The sequence below is a fragment of the Panthera uncia genome (genome assembly GCF_023721935.1).
Source record: "Panthera uncia isolate 11264 chromosome A1 unlocalized genomic scaffold, Puncia_PCG_1.0 HiC_scaffold_17, whole genome shotgun sequence".
NCBI lineage: Eukaryota > Metazoa > Chordata > Mammalia > Carnivora > Felidae > Panthera > Panthera uncia.
The window spans coordinates 123,929,614-123,955,430 of NW_026057577.1; the positions used below are offsets into that span (position 1 = coordinate 123,929,614).

At 40.8% G+C, this 25,817-nt stretch overlaps 1 protein-coding gene and 1 pseudogene across 1 annotated transcript; both read right to left on the minus strand.

Annotated features, from left to right (window-relative positions):
• The window catches only part of LOC125935291 (40S ribosomal protein S6-like), a 23,031-nt pseudogene extending 6,020 nt beyond the window's left edge, over nucleotides 1-17,011 (minus strand).
• Nucleotides 17,012-24,879: 7,868 nt separating this feature from the next.
• On the minus strand, nucleotides 24,880-25,201 carry LOC125935174 (40S ribosomal protein S29). Its single transcript, XM_049648858.1, has one exon. The coding sequence runs from the start codon at nucleotides 25,160-25,162 to the stop codon at nucleotides 24,992-24,994; it is 171 nt and encodes a 56-aa protein (XP_049504815.1). The 5' UTR covers nucleotides 25,163-25,201; the 3' UTR covers nucleotides 24,880-24,991.
• Nucleotides 25,202-25,817: the final 616 nt, after the last annotated feature.

Genomic DNA, 25,817 nt, shown 5'->3' on the forward strand with positions numbered 1-25,817 from the left:
GTCCATCAACTGATGAATGGATAAAGAAATTGTGGTTTATATACACAATGCAGTACTACATGGCAGTGAGAAAGAATGAAATATGGCCCTTGGTAGTAACGTGGATGGCACTGGAGAGTGTGATGCTAAGTGAAATAAGCCATACAGAGAAAGACAGATACCATATGTTTTCACTCTTATGTGGATCCTGAGAAACTTAACAGAAACCCATAGGGGAGGGGAAGGGGAAAAAAAAAAAAAAAGAGGTTAGAGTGGGAGAGAGCCAAAGCATAAGAGACTGTTAAAAACTGAGAACAAACTGAGGGTTGATGGGGGTGGGAGGGAGGGAAGGGTGGGTGATGGGTATTGAGGAGGGCACCTTTTGGGATGAGCACTGGGTGTTGTATGGAAACCAATTTGACAATAAACTTCATATATTGAAAAAAATAATAATTCCACTGTGGTCAGAGAAATACTTTGTATGACATGAATCCTCTTAAATTGACACAGATTTGTTTTGTTCAGAATATGGTCTGTGTTCTGCATGCAATTGAAAAGAATGTGTAGTCTGTTGTTGTGTGGAATGTTCTAGAAATGTCAATTAGGTCAAGATGATAGTGTTATTCAAGATGTCTGTATCTTACCTGATTTTCTGTCTACTTTTCCTATCAATTATTGAGAGATAGATAGTGAAATCTGCAATTATAATTATAGATTTGGAAAATTTGTTCTAAAGTTCCATCAATTTTTTGTTTCATGCATTTTGAAGCTCTGTTATTGGATACATTCATTTTTGGAATTGTTATGTCTTCTAGAAGAATTGACAGACTCCTTTATCATTATGTAATGAGCTTCTCTAACCCTGGCAATATTCTTTACTTTAAAAACTGTCTGATATTAAAATAGTCACACTATCTTTGTTTTGATTAGTGTTAACATCGTACATCTTTTCCCATCTATATTAGTTTCCTATTGCTTCTATAACAAGTTACTACAAACTTAGTGGCTTTAAACAACACAAATTTGTTATGTTATAGTTCTGGAGGTCAGAAGTCCAAAATCAGGTTTGTTGGCCTAAAGTCAAGGTATCATCAGGTTTGGTTCCTTCTGGAAGCTCTGGGGAAGAATCCATTTCCCCGCCTTTTCTACTTTCAGGATGCTTTAACTTAGGGCCCCTTCCTCCATCCTTACAGCCAACAGCATAGCATCATTATATTCCCCTTAATTATCTCTGCTTCCATTGTCACATGGCTTCTCTGGCTCTGACCCTCTTGCCTCTCTCACATAAAGACTCCCATGATTACAATAGGACCACTTGGATAATTTCCTCATCTCAAGATCCTTAATCACATCAGTGAGATCCCTGTTTCCATGTAAGGTAATGTGAACACAGTTTCCAGGGATTAGGATGTGGTTATCTTTGGGGAACCATTATTCAGCCAACCATGCCATTCTTTTCCTTTTAACCTATTTGTTTCTTGTATTTAAAGTAGGTTTATGGTAGGCAGCAGGTTCTTTTTTTAAAAAATTCTTTTAATTATAGTGTTTAGGCAATTTATGTTTAATGTAACTATTGATAAAGTTGAGTTCAAATCTTCCCTTTGCCATGTTTTCTACTTGTCTCTTCTGTTCCTTGTTCTCTTTCTCTTCATTTGTGCCTTTAGTCTGCTATAACAAAATGTCACAGACTGGGTAGCTTATAAACAATACAAATTGACTTTCAATGATTCTGGAGATTGGAATTCTGAAATAGGGTGCCTGCATGACTGAGTGAAAGCCTTCTTTCCAGTTGAAGACTTCTTGTGTCCTTACCTGGTAGAAGTAGATAGAGATATCTCTAAAGTCTCTTTTCTAAGGGCACCAATCCCATTCATGAAGGCTCTGCCCTCATGATCTAATCATGTCTCAAAGGTCTTACCTGCCAATACCATCAACTTGGACATTAGGATTTCAACACATGAATTTTGGAGGGATACATTCAGACCATAGTATGCCCTTCTTTGGGATTAAGTATCTTTGATGATTGCATTTTAACTCTGGATTTGGATAATGGCTATAAATCTGTTGTATTTTTTTAGTGGTTGCTTTGTGGTTTATAGTAAACATCTTTAACTTACCACAATATATCTTCATGTGATATCATACCATTTCAAATACAGTATTAGAACCTGATTCTGGTGTACTTTCATTTCTTCCTCCTGATCTTTGCACAATTATTATTTACATTCTACTTTAAATACATTATAAACCTCACAACAGGTTTTTCCCCCCCTTAAAGTGAATTATCACTCAAAGAGGTTTAAATAATAAGGAAAAAATATTTGATTTATATTTACATAGTTACACTTTCTAGCACTCTTGTGCTGGTAATGTCTTCTTTCAGCTTTTATATCTCTGAAAAAAATAATTATTTCACACTTTTTAAAAAGATATTTTTGCTGGGTATAGAATTCCATTTCGTTACTTTGAATACGTGCCCTAGTCCCTTCTGACTTGCATTCTTTTCACTAGGAGTCTGATATAATTATCTGATAAATTATCTTTGTTTTTTTGCAATAGGCCATATGATGACGTCCCTACATGCTTTTTTTTAAAGACTTTATTTATTTATTTATTTTGAGAGAGAGAGAGTGGCATGTGCACACAAATAGGAGGGGGGCAGAGAGAGAGGGAGAGAGAGAATCCCAAGCAGGCTTCAAGCCCTACCTGGGGCTCGATCTCACAACCAGAACCATGAGATTATGACCTGATCCAAAATCCAGAGTCTGATGTTTAACCAACTGACTTAATCATTTAATCATTTCTTTTTGTTTCTTATACTTGGATTTTGTTGAATTTCTTAGATCTGTGAGTTTATAGTTTTCATTAAATTTCTGACCATTATTTCCATTATTATTATTATTATTATTATTATTTCTTCTTCCTACTTCAGGAGCTCCAATTCCCTATATATCAGGCCGCTTGAAGTTGTCCCAGATCTCACTGATGCTCTGTTCGTCTTTTTCTTCAGTCTTTTCTCTATTTTTCATTTGAATACTTTCTATTATAATATCATTAAGTTTACTAATCTAACAGTATGATCCTTTTGGGTCTTTTAGATTTTGTTAGGCAGGATCAGAGCAGTTTTTAGTTTAGGGATAATTTTCCGCCATTACTAAGGTAAAACTTTTGGATATATGCTAGCTGACAACTCTGAATTACAAGGTTTTCTTCTCTGGTTTGTGGAACCAGGAACTTTTTTTTGGCATTGTGTGACCTTTGGTTATTCCTTCTACTCTCATTGGATATCCCCTCCCCCCAACTTCAGCCTGCCTCAGGGTCATTTCCTGACATACAAATGTTGCTCAGCACTCTACTGAAGACTTGTGAGTCATCTTCAGATCTCAAGAGCTCTCTGAGTCCTGTTCTCTCCAGCAGTCTCCCATACAGTCTCTAGCTATGGGGAGACCAATCCTCTCAGACTCTCAGCTCTGTCTCCTCACTCAGGGATGATGCTGGCTCTAGTTAGGTTTTTCCTTTCTCTTCCACATCCTGGAAACTGCTCTAGGCAGTAAGATGGGACACATGTAGATTCATTTCATTTGTTTCTCCTCTTTTAGTGTTCATTGTCTTTCAATACCTGATGTTTAATGTCTTGAAAACCATTGTGTCATGCATTTTGTCTGGGCTTTTTAGTTGTTTCAGGTGAGAGAATAATTTAGTTCATGACATTTCATCTCAAATCACAGAAGTTATGCAACCCTTCACTTAATTTTTTTTAAAAACTATTGTGTTTATTCAAGTAGGGACTCTACAATTAGATTTTAAGTGTGTATTTCCTTGATTAAGGGCCTTTCAGAGAATCAGGTAGCTAGAACCTGAGAGGTAAAATAAAAGATATCATTTCCCAAAATGCAAGTGAAGTGCCTCTGAAATAAAAATGGAAGTCATTTAGAAATTAGAGTACTGTTTATAAGAATTAATGTAGTCATCTACATTTATCTACCTATTACATAAATATTGAGAGATAATTATCTGATTCTCATGTTTCTGCATTTCTTTATTTTGGACTATCTTCTCAAAGATGTTTATGTAGCAAACAGCTTGGAAGTTAGAGATAGAATCTTGTAGAGCAGAAGACAAGATTGCCTATAAACCTGGTATAAAAAAGATTTCTCCCGCTGGAGCCAAGGTCAGACTTTTTGCTTTGTTTGCTTTTTGGCCATTATAAAGGATTCAGGTTCTGTAAACTCCTGTAAAGCAACCCAATGCAAGTGTGGGTGTCACTTGGTCATCTTTTCATTGCCTGTGGGAATTTGGGCCTGAAAGACTGGTACAAATATTTTGATGCTTATGCCCTTTGCTGTGCTGTGAGTAATAAAGTCTTTTGTCTCTGACCCAGGAATCTCATATCTTCTGCCAGCATCCATGGATCTGTGTAAGGTTAGTTTGTTTGCTTGCAAAGAGGGTAACATACCAGATTCTTTACAGAGTTGACAGTGATAAAGAGCATATTTACCTAGGCTGCTGGCAATTTGACTATGTTTCCTTATACCAACAAGAACCAAACTTACAGAAAGTGGCGGAGATGGAGGGACGAGGACTATATGGGAGGAATCAAGATGAGTGGCAGCTATGGTATGACCATGTTCTGTGGCTTATAAGAAGTAAAGCATCATAAAGAAGTAAAGTAAAACACCAGGTGGTGTTACTGTATTATACTTATTAAGGGATCTGAGGATATTCAGCTTGGAGAAGGGAAGACTAGGCAGAGCAAGATAGCCATAATCAACTATGTGAAGAATTTTGAAATAAAGAGTAGAAGTATGTTTACTTATTAGTGAGACCTAATCCTCTTTCTAATCTTAGGTGGGTGCTGCCCCTATAAGAGATGTAATCCACAGTTAGTGGGAAAGGAACTATTGCCAAAGACAAATCTCATGTGCATATCACCAATAGGCATTCTGTTTAGGATAAGAAAGATAAAAATGTACAAGTTCAAAGGAAAGAATCCCCAACCTTGGGCAAAGGGCCAAGGTGGGGCTTCAAGGGGTTACTCCTGTTGTGCTGTCCTATCCCCTCTGGCCTTACAACTGCAGTGTCAGACTTCTTACATCCTAAGGCTTTCTTTCCTTAGGTAAGAAGTGCCTGAGGCTTTATTTAATCTCCTACACCCAGCAGTCTTCAACCATGACTGATGAAAACTCGTTCATAAATCTTCAGCTCCTTTGCATCTTGGGTTTGGTAGCTTCAAAGCACACGTTCTAACTGATTCTTTGTGTTCCCAACTTTATGCTCCAGTTACTTCCAGCAGAAATGGACTCTATCATGCACTGTTTATTTGCTGCCTTCTTTTTCCTGTCTCATTTCCCATCTCTTTACTGGAATCACCTCTCCCCCGCCCCCTCCCCCGAACTCCTTGTACTTGAATCTTTTTATCAGGATTTGTAACCAAACTAAGCAGGTAAAGGGAAGGGGATATGGACACACTGAAATAATTACATTTGACGAACCATCCCACTAAAATTTGTACATCAGAAAGTTGATAATCCCCTCAGTGAGGCTCTGCAGCTAAACTGTAATGCAGTTATTGGCAAGAGGAATGGGTTTTTTAAATGTCCCTTAGGACATGTCCCCTTTGAAGGAGAAAAATGTCCTGAAAACCGTGGTGCAATGCCTGCTCAGGAACATAAAACAGATGTCTTTAAAACCCTATCAGTGAGGTTGGGAGTCCAGAGGGCTTTGATGGCTCCAGCCTTGTGCTTTATTTGCTTGCAAGATATTTTACATTTGCCAGAGCTTCTGGGGTTGCCATAGTATTTGTAAACAAAACTCTGTGGTCAACAGACTCTGGGGTGGTACAACAATGCTAAGGGAAGTTTGGGGAAGGCAGGGTGCTCTTGCTGGGAAAGAGTCTTGAAAAATGACATCTTGAAAAGGTCATAGAACACAAAGCAATGGAACTGGCTGCCTCCAAGATTGGGATCAGTCACATCGACTCGGTTCACTCCCTTTCTTTCCTCTTCTGGGTTGGTTCTTCTCAGCAGATGCTTCCATAATGATGGGAAAGAAGTTAAAATCATATGAAGAAATTTCCCAGGTGCCATGGAGGGTGTGGCGAGAGAGACCTCTGGGTTTCTGATAATTAATAATCAAATCTCTGCTGAGGAGCTCATAACTGCCTGCTGTTCTCTCTTCTTTGAAAGATATTAGTTGCACAAACATTTATCACACAATTGCAAAATGCTGAACTCTGCAACAGATAGTGGGGAATATAAAGATGATTAAGATACAGCTCCTGTCCTCAGGAGGCCCCTGACCAGCAGGGGACACTATAGGGTGATGAATACGATCACAGCAGCACCATTCACAGTGGTCAGCAGAGGAGAGAGTGGGTAACTTGGTGGTGGGTTGCATCCTCCTTGGAGGGCAGGGTGGGCCAGAGACCATAGGTTTTACTGAGTATTTACTATGTGCCAGGCACCATTCTAAGTATATACATGTATTAACTAATACCAAACTGCACAAGTACTTTTATCCCCAGATAAGTGAACTGAGAAGTTAAGTAACATGCTTAAGGTCACACAGCTACGCCAGAATTCAGTGCCCCAGACTTTACAGTCTTAACGACTACATGGTGCTGCAAAAAAACCATTTCCAGGGCTCAGCATAGGAAAAATTGATGTATATTAGTGATCTTTTTCTTTTTAAAGTTTATTTATTTATTTTTAGAGAAAGAGAGAGTGCATGCAGGCAGGGGAGGGGCACAGAGAGAGAGAGAGGGAGAGAGAGAATCCCAAGCAGGCTCCATCCACACTGCCAACACAGAGCCTGATGCAGGGCTTGATGTCATAAACCATGAGATCATGACCTGAGTTGAAATCAAGAGTTGGACACCTAACCAGCTGAGTCACCCAGGCACCCCAAAGTTTGTGATCTTTAACACGTTTTATAGGTGCTCTGGTGGACTATAAACTAGAGTCCCAGATGTGAGACTAGGATCTAGGATTTCCCAGGGCATTAGAGTCCCTATCAGCAAAATGACCACAAAGTTCCTATTTCAGGAAACTGCTTCTAGAACCTGTTTAGAAATCCCTCTTCTCCCGGGGCGCCTGGGTGACTTTGTCAGTTGAGCGTCCAGCTCTTGATTTCAGCTTGAGTCATGATCTCAGGGTCATAAGATCAAGCCCCACATCAGGTTCTGCACTGGGCACGGAGTCTGTTTGGGATTCTCTCTCTCTCTCTCTCTCTCTCTCTCTTAAAAAAAAAAAAAAGGAAAGAAAGAAATCTCTCTTCTCCCAAAGATGGCGACTAGGGTTCAGGCAGGCTGCCAGAGGTTTATGCATTAAAATGCAAACACGACAGGATCCTGAGAGTATAAAGAACAGCTTTATACTGTTCTTTATACAGTATAGAGAACAGTCCATAAGTCTTCCCAGAGCCAGATCATTGTCATTATCTTGATCAAGATCATTATCTTGAAAACAGAGACCCTTAAGAGTTTTGGAGCAGAAGAGTCCCAAACAGGACCTAGTGTGCTAGGGCTGGCCTGAGGCAGAGCCAGAAAGAAGCCATTTTGCAGAAGGAAAAATGCCTAGAAAGAATGAACATATACGTAATCCAGAATAAGCTTTGTGATGATGGGGAGATTGGGTGGACCCCAGGCAAGAGGAGTCTCGATAAGAGCAAACAGAAATGACTAAGGAAAAATGGGCTTCTAATACCTAGGTGGTGAATACTCTGACTTGGCTGACTTTGGTTTCAATGAGGAGACCTGGGCCAGAGTGGGAAAGGGCCTTCTCCTTCAGGACCAGGAGGAGCTAGAGGAATGACCTCAGCCTTTGCTATAGGTATAGAACTCAGGTGTGCTGGACAGCAAGACAGTAACCTGGAGGGTAGAGGCCTTGTGCCTGGCAGGAAGAAGGAAGACAGAGAGAGCCTGGATGGACCTGTTTAAACTCTAGCCAAGCTACTGAGTAACATGCCACAGTGTTCAACTGTTCTCAGCGTGAAATTTCCTCATGCTGTGGCAGAGTTCATTTGGGATCTTGAGCTGACTGCATGTGCTAGACTTTGAAGGGCTAGATTCAGAGAGGAGAGGAAGAGGGGAAAACTGGCCCTGGACATGCTTGTTAATAGAGAATGCCTTTTACCCTCCTTCCTTCCCTACCTTAATTAAGAAAAAAAAAAAAAGTAGTAAAATGCACATAGTTTTAAAGGTCACAGAGGTCTATAAGATTAGTTAGGAGAGGGGCACCTGGATGGCTCAGTTGATTAAGCATCCAACTTCGACTCAGGTCATGATCTCACAGTTTGTGAGTTCGAGCCCCGCGTCGGGCTCTGTGCTGACGGCTAGGAGCCTGGAGCCTGTTTCGGATTCTGTGTCTTCCTCTCTCTGTGCCCCTCCCCTGCTTGTGCTTTCTCTCAAAAATAAATAAACATTAAAGATTAGTTAGGAGAAAAGCAACAAATTGTATAACATGACTGTCCTGGGAGGGACGTTGGGGGTCTGGCTCTAAAATATAGTCTTCAACCAGTCCTGTTTATTTCAGCTACCCTGTCTAGCTCCCCTCCTTCTAGAGGTACGTGCTGCTAATTTCCAAAACTTTTGAGGATTTCTTGGTGCAAACCAAATTGTTTCTCAGCTTTCTGGTTTAGGGAATACATTCATGTATTTTCTGTCTTCCAAATTTTTGCTCTTAGTTCCTTCTATCATGGACTAGTGGCCTTTTAGATTTATTAAATTTTTTTAATGTATTTTTTTAATGTATTTCTGAGAGAGGGAGAGATGGCATGAGCAGGGGAAGGGCAGAGAGAGAGGGAGAAAGAGGATCCGAAGCAGGCTCTGTGCTGACAGTAGACAGCCTGATGCGGGGCTCAAAGTCACTAACTGTGAGAGATCATGACCTGAGCTGAAGCGAAAGCTCAACTGACTGAGTCACCCAGGAGCCCTGGCTTTTTAGATTTATGTCTTAAGAAAAAAATAACCCTTTATTGGCATTTTTAAGTGTATTTTGGGAGGAAAGTAGACAGTTGTGTTCCATCTGCGGATTTTGTCAGAAGTAACTTACTTCGATTTTTTAAATCTTTATTTGGTGACTATGAAAAATCAACTGTATGAGTCACTATGCGTGGGAGTCTCTCTAGTTGGTTAGTCAGTCAGTCAGTCTGTCCATCAGTGTCTTATCCCATGCCCAGGAATCCATCGTCTGTGTTATCACAATGCTTTTGGCTGATCTTGGTTTCAAAAGAGATATTAAATCAGATGGGAGGTGGGAGGGCAGAAATAAGATCACCTCATCATCTTTTAGGAGCAGATGGTAAATGCCTAGGCTCTCTTGTATTTTGAAGCAAGCCTTCCTCACTGATTATCTAGATCCATACCTGAAGATTCATATCATCAAAGAGACAAGCCATGGAATCTCCAGGATGTAGAGTAGTGGGGATAAAGCTATCCATTGGATAGATGCCTCCAGCTGGAGACCCATCAGGAATCTCCCTTCCCCAGGGCACCTGAGTGGCTCAGTTGGTTGGGTGTCCAACTCTGGATTTTGGTTTAGGTCATGATCTCATAGTCACAGAGCCTGCTTGGGATTCTCTCTCTCCCTCTTTCTGCCCCTCCCCTGTTCTCTCTCTCTCTCTCTTAAAATAGGTAAATAAACTTAAACAAAAAAAAAGAACCTCCCTTCCCACATTGATAAACTGACTCTCTGTTATCACTTAGGCAAAGCCAATGAGTGGTGACAAGAAAGGGGAAGCTTTTGCTTCAATATATTGGAGAGAGCAGAAATTCTCATCTGTGTGCTGACAGGAACTTAGGGAAAGGAAGAAAATGCCTCTACTCTCACATTTTCCATTACCAATGGCTCCTTGTTTGGGGACACAAATATACTTGAGCGAGGACTACATTATGTGCCCTGAAGGGTCCTAGTCCATAGTGGACTCTTGGTGGTCAGTCTGCAGGTCCCGCAGGCATAGGATCCAAGAAGGTGGTGGGGGAGGGTGCGGAGAGTATAGATGCCAAAGGAAACTTGCCTAGCTTCCCAGGTGTGTTGACAACTGGCAGGACCTATTAGGTGTCCATAGTACCAGGGCAGGGAAGCTTTTCTTTGGGGCAGTGGCATATGTGATTTGATTCACAGCTTAAAGAAGTGGAACCCCAGGAAGCAGCACTTAGAATACAGCTTCTCTGGACACTAGCATTCCTTGGCTTGTCTTAGCCCCTCATGCCATGTGCCCCGCTTTAGAGCTTTCACTGCCAAGACTTGGAACAGCTTAGGATTGTCCCTTCTCAATGAGTCAGTCCTTCTCAACAGCCACCAGGAAGTTCAAGCAAGAGTGTTCATAGGAGCTGGAGTAACACTACCCGGGACTTATCCTCCATTCTCTGAGATCATTCCAGAGATTTGGGACAGCATTTCCCATGGAGTAGCAAGACTGGAGGAACAACGGAGGGTGCTAGTTAAAAGTGAATATCCCAGGACTCACCCCAGGTTTTCCAAATAGATAATTTCTTGAGTTAGAGGGGACACGCCTAGCCATATTCATTTCTTAGAAACAGAGTTCTCAGTTAATTCTTCTATATGCTAAACATTTGGGAAACTTTAGGCTGTTTTCCAACTTGATAAAAATCTCCTATGTTTTAGGCTTTTTCCCCCAAGATTTGATCCAGAGCATCTGGAATGGAGTGTGGGACTTCGTATTTCCAGCAGGTATCCCATGTGATTCTTACCAGAAAAGTTGGAGAAAGGCTAAGGGATGTAGGAGTAATGAGAGACAGGCCCAGGTCTTCTCTGCCTGGCTAATCCTCAGAATTACCTGAGGAGTTTAGAAAAGGTACATACAGGTGTCCCTTACTTTTCGAAAGTTAACAATTGCACCCCCTTGGTGTTTATGAAAGACCTACGTTAGTACCGTATTTGTTTTTGCTACCTGGAAGAAATCCAGAGGTGATTTGCACTTTTATGATAAACAACAAAACCAAAAATAGCGTTGAGCATTTATTTCACAGCAAGTCGTTATAGAGGCAGTGCACCCCCAGCAATGAGGGTGGCTTCGCCAAGCTCCTTCTCTGGTAGCTATACTTAGTATTTCAGCATCAGGCTGCCAGAGCTTTGGACTGTGCAAGCATCTGTACTTGAGCTCTATTTATTTTGTGTATCTGTCAGCAAACTGTGTCCTAAGGTATCAAAAAAGCCTAAGGGAGGTTATTCTTTGGATCTAGGCACTAAAAATTTTCCATATAAATTAATTATACTTGCTTCTTCACCTTACACCATTTTGGCTTACCAAAGATTTCATTGGAACATTCTACTTTTGGACAGTGGGGGAAATGGGTACATTTAGCCCATTCCTGATGACCGATTCAGTAGGTTCTTATCCATATAAGTATAATTATTATGCACACACCTGGGCTAGAAGTACCACCTATGCTCTCCGTCAAGCTGGCCCGGTTTCCACGAATTCCATGAATGCTTCCAGCAGGAAGCATTTGAAAAGAGTGTCTTTTCTGGAAAAGGAGTTCACTCAAGAAATGATGATGGAAGTTTACAATTGGAAATGGAAATGATGGAGATGATGATGCCAATTTACAATTGACATAGCACTTTTGCATGCTTTATCGAGTTTGATTGCCACATTGTACGGTTATGACGTAGATATTTTTACTGTTACCTTATGGATGAAGAGCATGAAGCTCAGAGAGGTTCTATAACCTGCCCAAAGTCCCACAGTTTGTGTGGGAGTAGGTGTGGGAGCAGCAATTTGTCTCTAGTCCCATTTAAATAAGTAGATGAGGCAAGAAAATTAACAAAGGAGTATTTGCCCAAGGGATTGGGGTAGCATTGGTGTGAGTCTCCTCTGTGGGTGAAAGGCTCTGTGGGGCTTGGCCAGAGAAGAGGAAGAAACAGTTATGATGCTAGTGTGCTCACTTTTATTTGTTCCTGGTGCCACTGGTAGCCTTCGGTGGGATGTTGCCATTGAGGTCTCCCACTTCTCTGTCTCCCAGAGTCAACGTGACCTAAACCAGCCTACACTCTGCTGTGGCCAGACCGAAGGCCACACTGCAAACCTTGACCAAGGACATGGGGAGTCAGGGCTACACAGCTTATTTTTCTTTATACAAAGCCTGCTGGCCCTTTGAGGACTAGTCCTTGTTGTCATTAGCTCCAGTGAATGTGACCAAGTGGACTTACCTGCCCTGACCATAACGACAGTGACATAACAACCGCTGACATTTCACAACTTGTGAAATGCTCCAGAAGTCAGCAAGCTTTGTGAGAGGTGGACTTCTTTTTCCTGTGGCTCATCATTGGAACCCCCACCAAACAACTGCTAGATAAGTATTTATTAACAGGAACAGGGACTCTAGCAAGATCCTGTGCTAGGGCCTAACTCACAAGGGTTAAGACCAAGGGATAAGAAGACCCTCTTGTTCACATGACTGAGACTGGATTCCATTGGACCCCGCCTTGTAGTCTTATTCACAGAACAATCACATCCATCCCAGCCCTCGAGGTCCTGGGGGGAAGCAAAAGGTTCAGAGAAGAAAGAGGGACAGAGGCCTCAACACCCTGCTTGTTATCTGAGCATAATTTGCTTGCTGTTGTAATGAAGAAGAAAACAAGAGGAAGGGGTGAAGTGTGAATAGGAGCAGGCTGCAGAGTGATCCAAGAGTGGCTGGCTCCCTGGAAGGTTCGATTGTATTGGCCTGTATTTCACTGGCTGCCAACTTATTCTGATCCAAAAATGGCATGGGATTGTTGGCACTAGAATCCTCCTTACCACACACTAGGAAATAATCCCAAATAGTTGGAGCAAAATGTGAGGGTGAGGTTTGGGTAGGTAAGGGGATAGAAGGAGCAGAAGGGTGCAGGGCAGTGAAGGAATTCAGAGTCCGGAAGAGACCATATTTGTTTTCCTATCTCTTTCATCAGTGAAGTCACAGGCCCCTGAGTCGGCATGACAAAGGGAAGAATGAGGGTAGAGGCAGAAAAAGAGAGTGAGAGCAGAAGAAGAAAAAAATCTGTAGTAAGGAAACTGACCCTGAGGAGAGAGAAGGACATGGCTCGGCTTCTGGGCATGTCTTGAGTGGATATGTGTGTGCACGTGAACACACACACACACACATTCACACACACCTACCTCTTTGCCAGCTCCAAGCCTGCAAGTTAGCCAAGAATGAATTTTTAGATTACTCATCTTAACCATCCCTTTTATTTTATTTTGAGATTTTTTAAGTTTATTTATTTATTTTGAGAGAGACAGAGACAGCGTGAGCAGGGGAGGGGCAGAGACAGAGAGAGAGAGAGAGGGAGGGAGGGAGGGAGAGAGAGAGAATCCCAAGAAGGGTCTGCAGGGTCAGCACAGTGCCTGACAAGAGACTCAAACTCACGAAGTGTGAGATCATGACTTGAGCCAAAATCAAGAGTCAGATGCTTAACCGACTGAGCCATCCAGGTGCTTCACCATCTTTTAAAGTATAATTAGCATTAGGAACATTTTTTTTGCCTTTATGAGTCCTTTCCCTTAAACCACATTAATGTATTTGTATCACATTAATAATTTCATGTTTACTTATTTTTTTTAACCTCACAGCCACACTTCTGACCTCTAATTGAACGTAAATACTTTTCATGGGCAGGCAAAGTATCGTTTCATTTATTTCCTACTCCACGCCCCGGAGAACCTGCATGCTCCTCAGCATATGTCACGTGCTTCATAAATGACTAATTGGTGACATCTTCACAGGAAGGAAAGATTCGTGGCTTTCCTGGGCGGTGTCAACCAGTAGCTGGGCTTGGCCAGGGCCCAGTAGCAGTTCCGCCAGGGTGATTCTTACTCTGTATTCTGGAATGTTCAGCCTACTTTACAGTCACTTGGTCCCACAAGGTTCAGCATCTTTTCTCATGGTGAACCTCCCAACCCAGCATGGCTGTAGCTTGGAACCCTGCTATATGACTGGCCTTGCGATATCCTTTCCAGGACCGTGTTCTCAGTGACACGGTGTTCTCACACAGTACTTCTGGTACTTCGGCTAATCTGACTTCTTTGGCTGGGGCCCAGTCACGGCCTCTGTAACCCTGTTTCTGAGCCAAGGAAAGTCATGTTATAGCAAAGATCTCGTGAAACAAGAATACCCAACTACTCTTTGAAAAGAATTTCAGAAAATTCTGAGTCAAGCTTGCCATCTGCTGAAACTTTTTTTTTTCACCAGCCCCACCCACATCGATTAATGAGATCCCTAATCCACTCAGAACCTCATCCCAGCCTCCTCCCCATATCCTAAGGGAGAGGGAACATTCACCTGCTTGGAGTTTATACTGCAGAGAATTCCTAAGGAAACCTAACAAAAGGTAAATGAAAGGAGAGGCTCAGGCAATTGGATCCTTTCAGACTCACCACTGAAATTCTTCTAACCCAGGAGACGGCCATATTGGTGCCTCTACAGAGGACATGGAGAGACCAGGGTTGTTGGTTCTGGGAAATGAAAAATCCCAGTGCTGCTGGGAGAAAGCTGAGTCAGATTGGCTAGAATCCTGCTCCTAAAGATTCTGGCTCAGTAGGACTGAGGCCCACCTGGGAATCTGATGCAGAAAGTCTATAGACTGTGCTGTGAGAAACCCAACATTTGTAAATCCCAAGGGCAGACGTTGGTCCTCAGCTCCTTTCATCACCCTCACTGCCATCACTACCACCATCTAGGAAATATTTATCATCTGATGGCCCAGGTTCGACTCACTGCAAAGCTAGCACATTCCTTGCTAGACCACATAAAATTCCAGGGACCCCAGCAGCTGCAATATACATGTATGCATGTGCACCTGAAATACGGTAGTGAGACTGAGGAACTGAACATTTCATGTTATTGCTTTTTAACTAATTTTAGTTTAAATGTAAATAGCTACATGAGTCCAGTGTCTACCATGTTACATAGGGCAGAATTAGAGGCAGGGAGGAAGAACCTGATCAGTTCCTGGCTTTGGATCAGGTCACTGTTTCCAAAATCAACCCATTGGAAAGTACTAAGTCTAACAGCTGGGAGAATCTGGACATACTTAGAATAACTTGGATGATATGTGTGAATTGACCATTTCTCCCACCCCTCCCAGTACACAGCATGGTATGACCTTGATGATCACCAACCTCCTTCCACTCATGGAGGTCCTATACTGGAAGGGTTATGTTGCCTTTCTCAGTAATCCTAGGAGAGCAAGGATGGGACTTTGTGCTACTGAGAATGGGGAAAATTGAGGGTGATAATGAAGCCAACCCTTTGCGCTACTATAGCTGAATTGTTTGACCAAACCCCAGCAGTGTGGTATAGTAGGGAAGGGTCTGGGCCCCAAAGCTGGAAGCCTGGGTTGAATCTTACCTCTGCCACTTGACATCTGCATAACCTTGAGCAAATTACTCCTTAAACTTCAGTTTCTTCCTCTGTAGAATGGGGATGATAACAATAGTTCCAACTTCATTAAGTTGCAAAAGTTTAGCAGTTCTTATATTCTTTAGTCTTCTGACCCTTTTCCACTCTGAAAAACTGATGACGACCCCCCCCAAAAGGACATTTTTTGAGTTAAATCTCTACATAGTATTAGAAATAGAAATAAGAACATTAAAACATATTAATTGATTTAAATATAAAACCATTATATATTAGCATAACTTATTTTTGTGTTATTTTCTGAAACAAAAGTAGTGAAAAGTGTGACATTGTTTTACATTTTTGCAGATCTCTTTCATGTCTGGCTTAAGAGAAAACAGCTATGTTCTTATCTCTGTTCCTTCTGTGGAATGGTTATGTTATGTTTACACTGTGTTGTTTTGGTCAAAGTATATGGTGAAAATTTGGCCTCACTCGGGTTTTTAATTGGAAAAGAGAGAAGTATTTTTATAGTGTTTTCAGATAATTGTGGGGCTTTTTCTTTGCTACATAAAACTTGAAAATCGAATGGTTTTTAAAGATTAATTGCAATGTGGAATCTGAAACCATCAAACTTTCCATATTTTGCACACTAAAATCTATTGTTTTAGCATGTACTTTTAATGCATCTTTTACCCATGAGTAATTTCGTAATATCATGAATTAGTCATTTGGGAAATATTGGTTCATTAAGTTATGCTGATTTTCGAAATGTTATATTTTATTATGCAGTATCAAAAAAGCATAGTTGATAATCTCACCTCCAATATCATCAGAAGTTTTTAAGTATTGGCAATCTTCTAGGACAGTAGTGTTTGCATTCCTCTTGTGGCCCACAGATCTTAGGTTTATCCAAAGAGTAAAACAAGATGAAGATGGCAATTAATGACATTGTATTTTTTTTTAAGTTTATTTATTTATTTTGAGAGAGAGAGTGAGTGCAAGTGGGAGGGGCAGAGAGGAGAGACGGAATCCCAAGCAGACTGCACCAGTGCAGGGCCTGATGCAGGGCTTGAACTCACTGACTGTGAGATCATGACCTGGGCTGAGATCAAGAATCAGACACTTAACCAACTGTGCCATCCAGGCACCCCTAGGGTTTTTTGTTTTTGTTTTTTTAATCTCTCTCTGATTGTTGTTTTTTTCCAGTAATTAATTTTGTTATATTTGGTATGTTTACATTTTGAAAAACCTTATGGGAAGATTGTCCATTTTTTATTCAATAACCCGGGATATTGGAGTACATACTTCTGTCATTTCTATACAGTCCAGAGATGAAGGATTCAATGAAGAATAATCAGATTTATTATAGAGGATATCTTGGCACATAGTTAGAATGATTTTGACTTCCATGTAGAAAAAGAAGTAAGATGATTTGTTCAGTAGCTAGGTAGGTGCTATGCCCAAAACTTTAGGCATAACAAATCACCTCAGATCTAAGTGGCTTAGTACAAGGAAAGCATTTCTCATTTCTTGTGCTTTCTGTAGGTCAGGAATTTGGGAATTGCGCAGCTGGGCAGTTCTGGCTAGGGGGCTGTATAAGGTTTCAGTCAGACGCTGGCTTTCAGCAGGAGGCCCCAGTCCTTCACCATGCAGACTTCTCCATAAGGCTCCTTGAGTGTCCTGATACATGCCGACTGGCTTTCCCCAGAGCAAGTGACCCAAAAGAGGGTAAGACAGAAACCACATGTCTTTTATGCCATAGCCTCAGAAGTCACATGTCATTTCTGCAATATCCTATTGGTTATACAGATCAGCCCTTTTTAATGTAGACGAGACTCTACAAGGGTGTGAATATGAGGAGAGAATTGTTGGGGGCCATTTTGGAGGCTGACTATCACAGGCTATTTTAGGTATAGGGTTGCCTTTTCCACCTGTAGAGGCTTTATTTAGGCTTCATTACCAAGGAGCTTACAGAATACCTATTCAGGAGCATAGAAACCCACACAACTTAGTGTCAGACCAGGGGACCCATTTCCTAGTGAGGGAGATTGGGAGCAGGGCCATGATAATGGGGTCCAGTTTTGTATCGCATACTGCACCATCCAGAAGCAGCTTGTGTCTTAGGTGGCACCACAGTCTTCTAAAATTGCAGCAGACACTCCAGCTCAGAGCTAATACTTTGGGATGATGGTCTGTCATCATTCAGCATGTGGTATGTATATTAAGCATAAGCCTCTATATGATGCTGTGTCACCAACAAGAACAAATGGGTCTAGGAAACAAGCAGTGGAAACAAGAGTGGTCTCACTGGTGATTTTTATGTTTCTTGTCCCTTTAAGTCTATTTCTGTAGAATTGAAGGTCTTGATCCCCAAAGTAGGAACATTTTTGCAGGGTACACAGCAGGGTTCCCATTGAACTACAAGTTACAGTTGTGTCCAGGTTCCACTAGGCAAGAAGGAAGTCCTCATACTGACAATGGTAATTTACTGTTAGTCTAGGTCCTCTGAAAAGCAGACATCATGGCAGGATTAGACATGTAGGGATTTTATTGGAGCAAACGCCAAAGGAAGAAAATGAATCATGTGAGGTTGGGAGAGTGGTCAGACTGTGATGCAAGTCTGATCCAAAGGAAGTGGAGAGGAAACAAAGGTTGGGTAGGAGGGTCCTAGACCGCTGTGCAGTCTTCAGAAGTCTCAACAAGGCCACTGGGAGCCCTTAACCCAAAGTCAGCCACCAGAGGAGTCCCATGTCTCCCAGGAAGGGCCACCATAGTATCCCCACAGTGCCCATTCATTGGCCAGGAGCAGCCTGTGGGAAGTGCAGCCTCAAATTTCAGAGCCAGCACCTGGGGCCCTTGGTCAGTTACACTCCCTATAGTTGGAGTTCTGCTGAGTGCATTCTCATGGCTGCCATACTGATCCTGGTTCACAGGAAATGGTAAGACTGCTTTTATACAAGGAGGAAATGAGGAATGCCATGTATAACCTCCTGGTGCTTCCTTGCCTCATTACAACTGTGAATATATGAATATGTGTGCATATTATGTGCATAGGATTATAAGAGCAGGAAGAAAAATATGGGAGGATACAAATTAACTTGTGAACATGGCATGGAAGATAATATTGATTTGTTGATGGAAGCCATTCTTGATCCCCTTTTCCACAGCCACTTTCCAGTCAGGGATGGCCATGTGACACAGTTCTGGCTCGAGAGACATAAGCACAATTGTACTGGTTGTCATGTCTCCACCCCCCCCCCCCCCCCCCCCCCCCCCAACACTGGCTTCCTCATCAGGATATGTGCTCAATGCATGAAGCTGGAGCAGCCATTTTGAGGCAACGAAAGAAAGGCCAAAAGGATTGCCAGCAGTAGAGTATCTTTAGAACTCATTATGAGAACAAACTGGACACCTATGTTTTACTCACAGTAAATATGTATTCTATCATATAGGATACTTTTGGTTATGTGAATTCATGTGGTGAAGGGGTAAGTCAAGGCTTAGAAAAGCAAATATAAGTAAGACCCACTTAAAAAAATCATACATATGATCACATGTAATCATTTACATGCATAGGTCTATATATGTTTTGATAGATGTAAAAGCCAATAAAATGATTAAATATTAAAAAAGTAATAATGTCAATTTAATCTATTTTTAAACTTTACTGGCATATAACTTATATATTTAAATTTTCATTATTTTAGTTATACCTTATTTAAACATTTTTAATATAGTACATATTTTTTCTTTGCCAGATCTTGATTTTACTCATCTTAAACAAAACAAAAACAAAAACTTAGATTCTGTAGACCTTCTTTACTGTTTATTTTCTAATTCATAAAGTCTTTCCTTACCTTTGTCATTTCTTTCCTTCTACTTATTTTTGGGATACTGTGTTCATTTTCTAACTCTTTGAGTTGAATGCTCAGCATTAATTTTTAGCTTTTATGTATTTATTTTTGTATGTAATAAATCCTGGCCAAAACATGAATGTTGGTCTAACACAATTAGTGATGGGCTCCCATTTTCTGTCCAGCCCCTATTCTTAATCAGGAGGCAGATTGAAGTTCTCATCCTCTTTATAGGTGGGAGAGGGCTGGGCAAAGGTGAAATGGCAGGCAATGGAGACAGGAGGTGGGTCCTCAGCCAGTTACTCCCCCCAGAAGTCTTGTCAGTAGCAAGCTCCAGTAGATGATCACCACCAGGTGGTGCCCAACCTCAATGGGGACCATTCAAGAAAGGGGATCTCTAGATCTCCTTGCCCATGGACTTCTTTTTCTTTTCTTCTTTTTTTTATCCTTTCTTTATCTTATTGTATTGTTTTTATTACACTATTCCTCCTTATGTTTCAAATATTTTACTGGTTACAGTAAAAGTTTTATCGTGCATACTTCACTAGTTATTAAATCTTTATTTGTTTTCCTTCCCCAAATACAAGGATTTAAGATACCTCCTCACATTTCCCACGCCATTGTTCTTTAGTATTTCCTTTAACTTGCTTTTGGCTCTTCCAAATTAGCTCTTATTTTTGTTACTGTTGTTTCAACTCAATGCTCATTTCTCTGCTCATTTGTTCCCATTTATTTTAAGATTCAACTTGTGTTTCTTTCTAAAATACATTCAATTAGTAGCTTTTCCAGCAATGGATGTCAGGGATAAATTTCTTTAGGCTTATTTTTAAAAATACCTTTATTTCATCCTCATTCAGGAACAACAGCTTAGTTGGGTATAGAAGAGAAACTCTTCTATTTTTGCTACTGATAATTTTGTGGTCAACCTACTTGTCATTTCTTTTAGGTTTTCTGTCTTTTCAGGAGCTGTTAAGTGTTTTATTTGTTTGTTTGTTTGTTTAAAAGTTTGGCTCCAGGGTGCCTGGGTGGCTGTCAGTTAAGCATCTGACTTCGGCTCACATCATGATCTCACTCTTCCTGAGTTTGAGCCCCACATAGGCTCTGTGCTGACAGCTCAGAGCCTGGAGCTTGTTTCTGATTCTGTGTCTCCCTCTCTCTGACCCTTCCCCCATTCATGCTCTGTCTCTCTTTGTCTCAAAAATAAATAAATGTTTAAAAAGATTTTAAAAGTTTGGCTCCAACGTGTGTATCTGTATGGCTTTTTTGTTTATTTTCTTTTATGCTACTTGGGACTCAATGGCCTTCTTAAATTCTGGAAAATTCCCTGCTATTATTTCTTTGAGTTTCCTCAAACCCCCTTCCCTCCATTCTCTTCTGTAATTTATATTTGATTTAGATTTAAAAATCCAAATATATCAGTCAACTCTCATGGTTTCTTAAACTCTCTTTGATATTTTCTGTTCTTATTTTTCTGTGTTTTATTCTGGATGATTTTCTCATCAATCTACCAGTTCACTAGTTCTTTTTAAGTGCATCTCCTCTGCGATTTAATTTGATTTAAAATTTTTAATGATTTTACTTTTCAGTTCTAGAAGTTCTACTTGATTATTACTCAAATTGCTCACTTAAATTTTTGAGTCCTTTCGTTTTGATTTTTGTTGAGCTTTCTTTTATCACCTCAGTTTAAACATACTTATTTTGCTGTGTCTTTCAGGTTATTCTGTTATTTTAGTTCTTCGGCTCATTATTCTTCCATGTGTTGTATCAGCTGATACTCTTCCCTGATACATTTTCATTATGTGGTTAGTACATTTTTACTGTAAGCTTTTACTTTTCCCTTTGTTAAGAGTTCCATTCACCGTGGATTGTGGATAATTCTTTACACAGCAGTTTTGTATTTATTTCACTCCAGGTTCCCATGGTTTACACTAGCTTAAATTCATACCCCATACTCAGGTTTGAGATTTGGGTTTGGTACTTTTCACAAGATGAATATTTTTTCCCACTTGAGCCCAGAAAAGATAACTTGCTTCCTTGTTGTTGCTCTGGACAGTAGACAGAGTTCTTGAAGTACTCCATTCAAGTCCTGGGAGGATTTTTGGAGTCTCAGTTTTAATCAAAGATCTCAGTTTCAGCCTGAACAGCCTCCAGGCCAAATTTACTGTGGGACCTGTATCCAGTTCTGATTTTTTCTTGGTCCCTTACATGTCAGCTGGAGCCCCACGTCTCTGGTTTTGAATTTCCTTTTGTTTCTGGCACTCGGGAACTGTCTTGGCCTTTTTGAAGCTGTGCATTTTAGAGTTTTAAAATATTTATCCAGCATTCCATGTATTTGTAGTGGGGAGGAGTCTTTGTTGTCAGGCTGCCATTTTACCAGCACTGAAGGCCTTCCATACTCATGTTTTGGTTATGCATTTCTCACTTAAATTAATCTGGACAAATTCCCCTGATCTGATCTCACACCCCAAAGAAGTTGGATGAACCAGGAACATAGAGTGGCCTACTTGAGTTTCCTTTTCCATTTCATTTGCATTATTTCTCAGAAACAATCAAAGAAGGATGGAGCTGGGAGGGACCTCTTATCTGTATGCTCATTATCAGATGAGGAAGCAGGGCCTAACTGGAACTCTGGATTTTGGATTCTATGTCTGGAACACATTCAAATTCGCTAGCTGGAGCTGAGTGTAGAAAAAGGGGCTCTGGACTTGGACTCAGAAAACGGAGATTTGCAGCCCAGGTTTGCCACCTAACAGCTGTAGGATCTTGGATAAACCACTTAGCCCTTTGAGACCCAGTATGTTATCTTTTAGATAGAATAGAGGCAGAGTACATGGGATTTTTGATTCAGCAAGTGTGAAAGGTTTTGGGATGTAGTAAGCATTAAAGAATTCTTTCTTCCTTATGGTTAAGATACCCCCATACCCTCTAAGAAATATCTCTTTGCAGCTGTTCGTTTTCACAGAATCTGCCTGGAAAAAGCAGATTTATCAAACTGAAGGTGTAAAATTGGGAAACAGGAGGTTATTTTTCTGTTTCTCTTTTTTTCAACTCCTGAAACTTCGTTCCTAAAGGCTAAGCAAATCTGTCTTAAAGAGTTATATACAGGCTATACAATTGTTAGCGAAGTCATTGCAATCTTAAACTGATTTTCATTTAAAGTTTCACATTCACTGGTTTCCCATTCATTGGCCCATGGCTTTCTTGTGGTGATCACAGAGTGGATTCTACACCAGGGGTTGTTAGCAAACTTACTCTGTAAATGACCAGATAGCATATATTTTAGGTTTTGAGGGCCACAAATGTTCTCTGTCACATATTCTGGTTTTGTTTACAGCCCTTCAAAAATATAAGAAACATTCTTACATTGTAGACTGTACAAAAACAAGCCATAGGCTGGGTTTGGCCCACAGGACTGGCTGTAGTATGGAAGCCTGTTGTGGACTGACATAGCCTTCTGACCAAGTCCATGAAGACTTGACTTCAGCAAATCTCACTCAGCGCTTAGGGGCATTTAGCCTAATTACCCTACCAAGTTTGTGCAACCATCCTTTGTCCTGCACCCTCTTTGTCCTCTACCCCACCAGCTCCTGATTTTTTAGACTAGTTTCCTAGAGGAAAGAGAAGGACCGCTCATTGGATCACTCATTGATTGGATTTCTATCCGTCCAATCAATGACTTTTGCTTTTTGATCAGAAAGTGATTTCCTAGGTGGTTAAATTAATGCTTCTCAACATTTTCTATGACATGGCACATTTGGAAAATGATAGTAGTTTGTACAGCTCAGGACTGTGGGATTTGGGGTGGGGTGGGGAGAAGTGAACAGAAGAAGGTTGAACATGTCCAGAGACAACTCATGTCCAGAGACAACTGGGCTTCAGGACTCCAAATACCCCAGGAGATCTGACAGGGTCAATGTCTCAGCAAAGCTATCAGGAATATAGCAAAATAGTGATAGGCATAGTGAACTTGGAAATCAATCCCATATTTAAATCCTGGCTTTGCTTCTTGCTAATGATATGACCTTGGCAAACTTTTTAACGTGCTCTCTCTTAATTTCCTCCTCTGTAGAATGAGAATAATAATAGAAGTACCTATTTGATAATGTCTATTTTCATATAAAAATGTGTATTATATATCCATGTAATGCCCTTAGCAAGGTGCTCAGTTATTAATCCTAAGTAGAACGCATTCTTCTTCTAAGTCAACAGTAGTTTTGCATTAAATGAATTTTATTTATTGAAGAAAGTCTCTAGGAACTAATAACTTCTAGCCCTTTGAACTTTAGTTTAAAAACTAAATAGTTTAAAAACTATTGTTTTTATTATAAAGTGTTTTTTTTTTCACTTTGTCTTCCAAATTTAAGCCTTTGTGGCCTGCATTTTTTTTTGTGAATCTATTTTTATTGTTCAAACACTCAATGTCAAGGAGTTCTGGCCAGTGATGTACAGAGAACACCATGATAAGTAGCAATCTTCAGTTCTTTCAGGCCAGGCTCCCTGCTTTCTAGACACTTATGTACAGCGATCCAGAAAGAGTTAAGCAATCATATAGGGTAAGAATTAAACAGAAAGTATGAGATGATCTGAAAAAGTCTGGCACATGGCGTGGGTTTGCTATATATCAGATAAACACTTTAAGTAAAACTTTGGGTTGAGGAGTGTGCCTTTAGAGCCAGCAATCAAGTCATTAATAACCACAATTTGCCAATGGATCTGCAGAGGAGCCACCTGTGGGTAATCAGCCCTTGGCCATGCCTAGAGAACGTATCCTCTGTCTCTGAGGCAGCCAACCCTTCCAGGGCTCCTGGGATACAACGGCCGCCATAGCAGTAAGAGAGCAACAGTGTCAGGAAGTGAAAGATCACCTTACAAGTGGAAACCACAGGAATCCCGGGCAGGCAGAAGTAATCAGGAAAGTTGTGTTTTGGCAAGGTGACATGGGTCAGCTCTCCCGGCCTCAAGAAGAGTGCTCTGAGATCTGTGTGACTTTAATCACATTCAATCACTCTGTGGTTATGGGATGGCTGGTTGCAAAGTGTTCACAGTGCATTTTGCTTCATTATGCCTAGTACTTTGTGGGGGTGAAAAAGCAATGGAAGAGTTCATTCCTTCACCTAAGACCCTAAAATTGGCTAGTAGGTCAGACTTGACATATATACAGCAGTTAAAGATACAAGTGATGGGGCCCCTGGATGGCTCAGCAGGTTGAGAGTCCAACTCTTGATTTTGCTCATAGTCCCAAGGTCCTGGGATGGACCCCCATGCCAGGCTCTGTGCCACGTGTGGAATGTGCTTAGGATTCTTTCTTGCTCTCCCTCTGCTCCTCTCCCCCGCTTGCATGTGCTCTCTTTCTTAAATAAGAAAATATTTTAAAAATTTTAAAAATTAAAAATTAAGATTTTTTATTTAAAAAATAATTTAATTTATTTTATTAAATTTTTATTTAATTTAAAAATTAAAATTAAAAAAATATATAAGTGAAAAATCTCCAGAAACAGGAACTCTAGGCTATAGGTCCTCCAAAGTTCTCCAGAAAAAACAGTAACAATAAGGATCTGCGATAAAGAAGGTTTGTGAAGCTCCAAATACTTCATTCTCTCCTGAAGAGTCACAAAGATGCGACCATGTTAAAGGGTCTTAGAAGTCCCGTAGTAAAGAATACAGTGTAGCTATGTTTTGTTTTTTTTTTTCACATTAAAACACTCATAATTGAAGTATTTTTATTTTATGTACCATGAGTTGGCATTAAGATAGGTTATCTTGGATATCTTCAGTTAAGGTAGGGATCTTGGATGACCCATTCAAGGAAGTTCACTTAATCCAACTTAATGAAGCCTATATCCTTCGCGTATTGACGGAAACACTGGCGGCACATGTTGAGGCCGTATTTCCGGATCAGACCGTGCCGGTTTGAGCAGACGCGGCAAGAACGAGAACCCTGGCCAAATTTCCTCGGATGGCTCCAGTAGAGCTGCTGGTGACCCATCTTGCTCTCCCGGACGCAACGAGGCAAAAGGCCAGTGTAGCTATGTTTACAGAGTTTCACAAATGTAATTGACCTTGGTACCCACCTTCCCACTGCCTGCAGTGATCTGGAGTTCTTTGATTCTTTGGTTGAAAGGAGATACCAACTCTAGCTAAGAAGAACAAAAGTAATTTTCTGGAGAAATCCTGGAAGCTTATGGAATTGTCAGGAAGACTGGAGAACCAAGCTGCCTCCTCATGTGGTTGCCTGAGAGCCAACATGACTTAGATTTACTACTTAAAACTGGATTACTGTGAAGGCTGGAGGGAGCCTTAGATGTATGTCAGGGACTTCACAGAGGAGGAAGCTGAAACTGACATAGGGGAAATAGCTTAATTCAAGTCACCTTGCTGGCCATGGGAGTGTGAGGTAACTGCTATTTCTACCATACTACCTCCTCTCTTTTATTCTGATCTTTTCTTTGGAAGGATAAGGGGTGTTCTTTTAAAGCACTGCACCCCCATTCCACATGAAAAGGAGGAGTCTACATCCTGAATGTTTATTTGGCAACCGAGAGCTTTTCACTGACATTTATTTCCACCTCTACCTAACCCAATGGGAGACTTGTATTCACAAAATGACCAAATAGATGTTTTAATTTATTTTTCTCTTATTT

Coding starts and splice junctions, on each gene's coding strand:
- LOC125935174 (XM_049648858.1), bottom strand. CDS start 25,162: ATGGGTCACCAGCAGCTCTACTGGAGCCATCCGAGGAAATTTGGCCAG.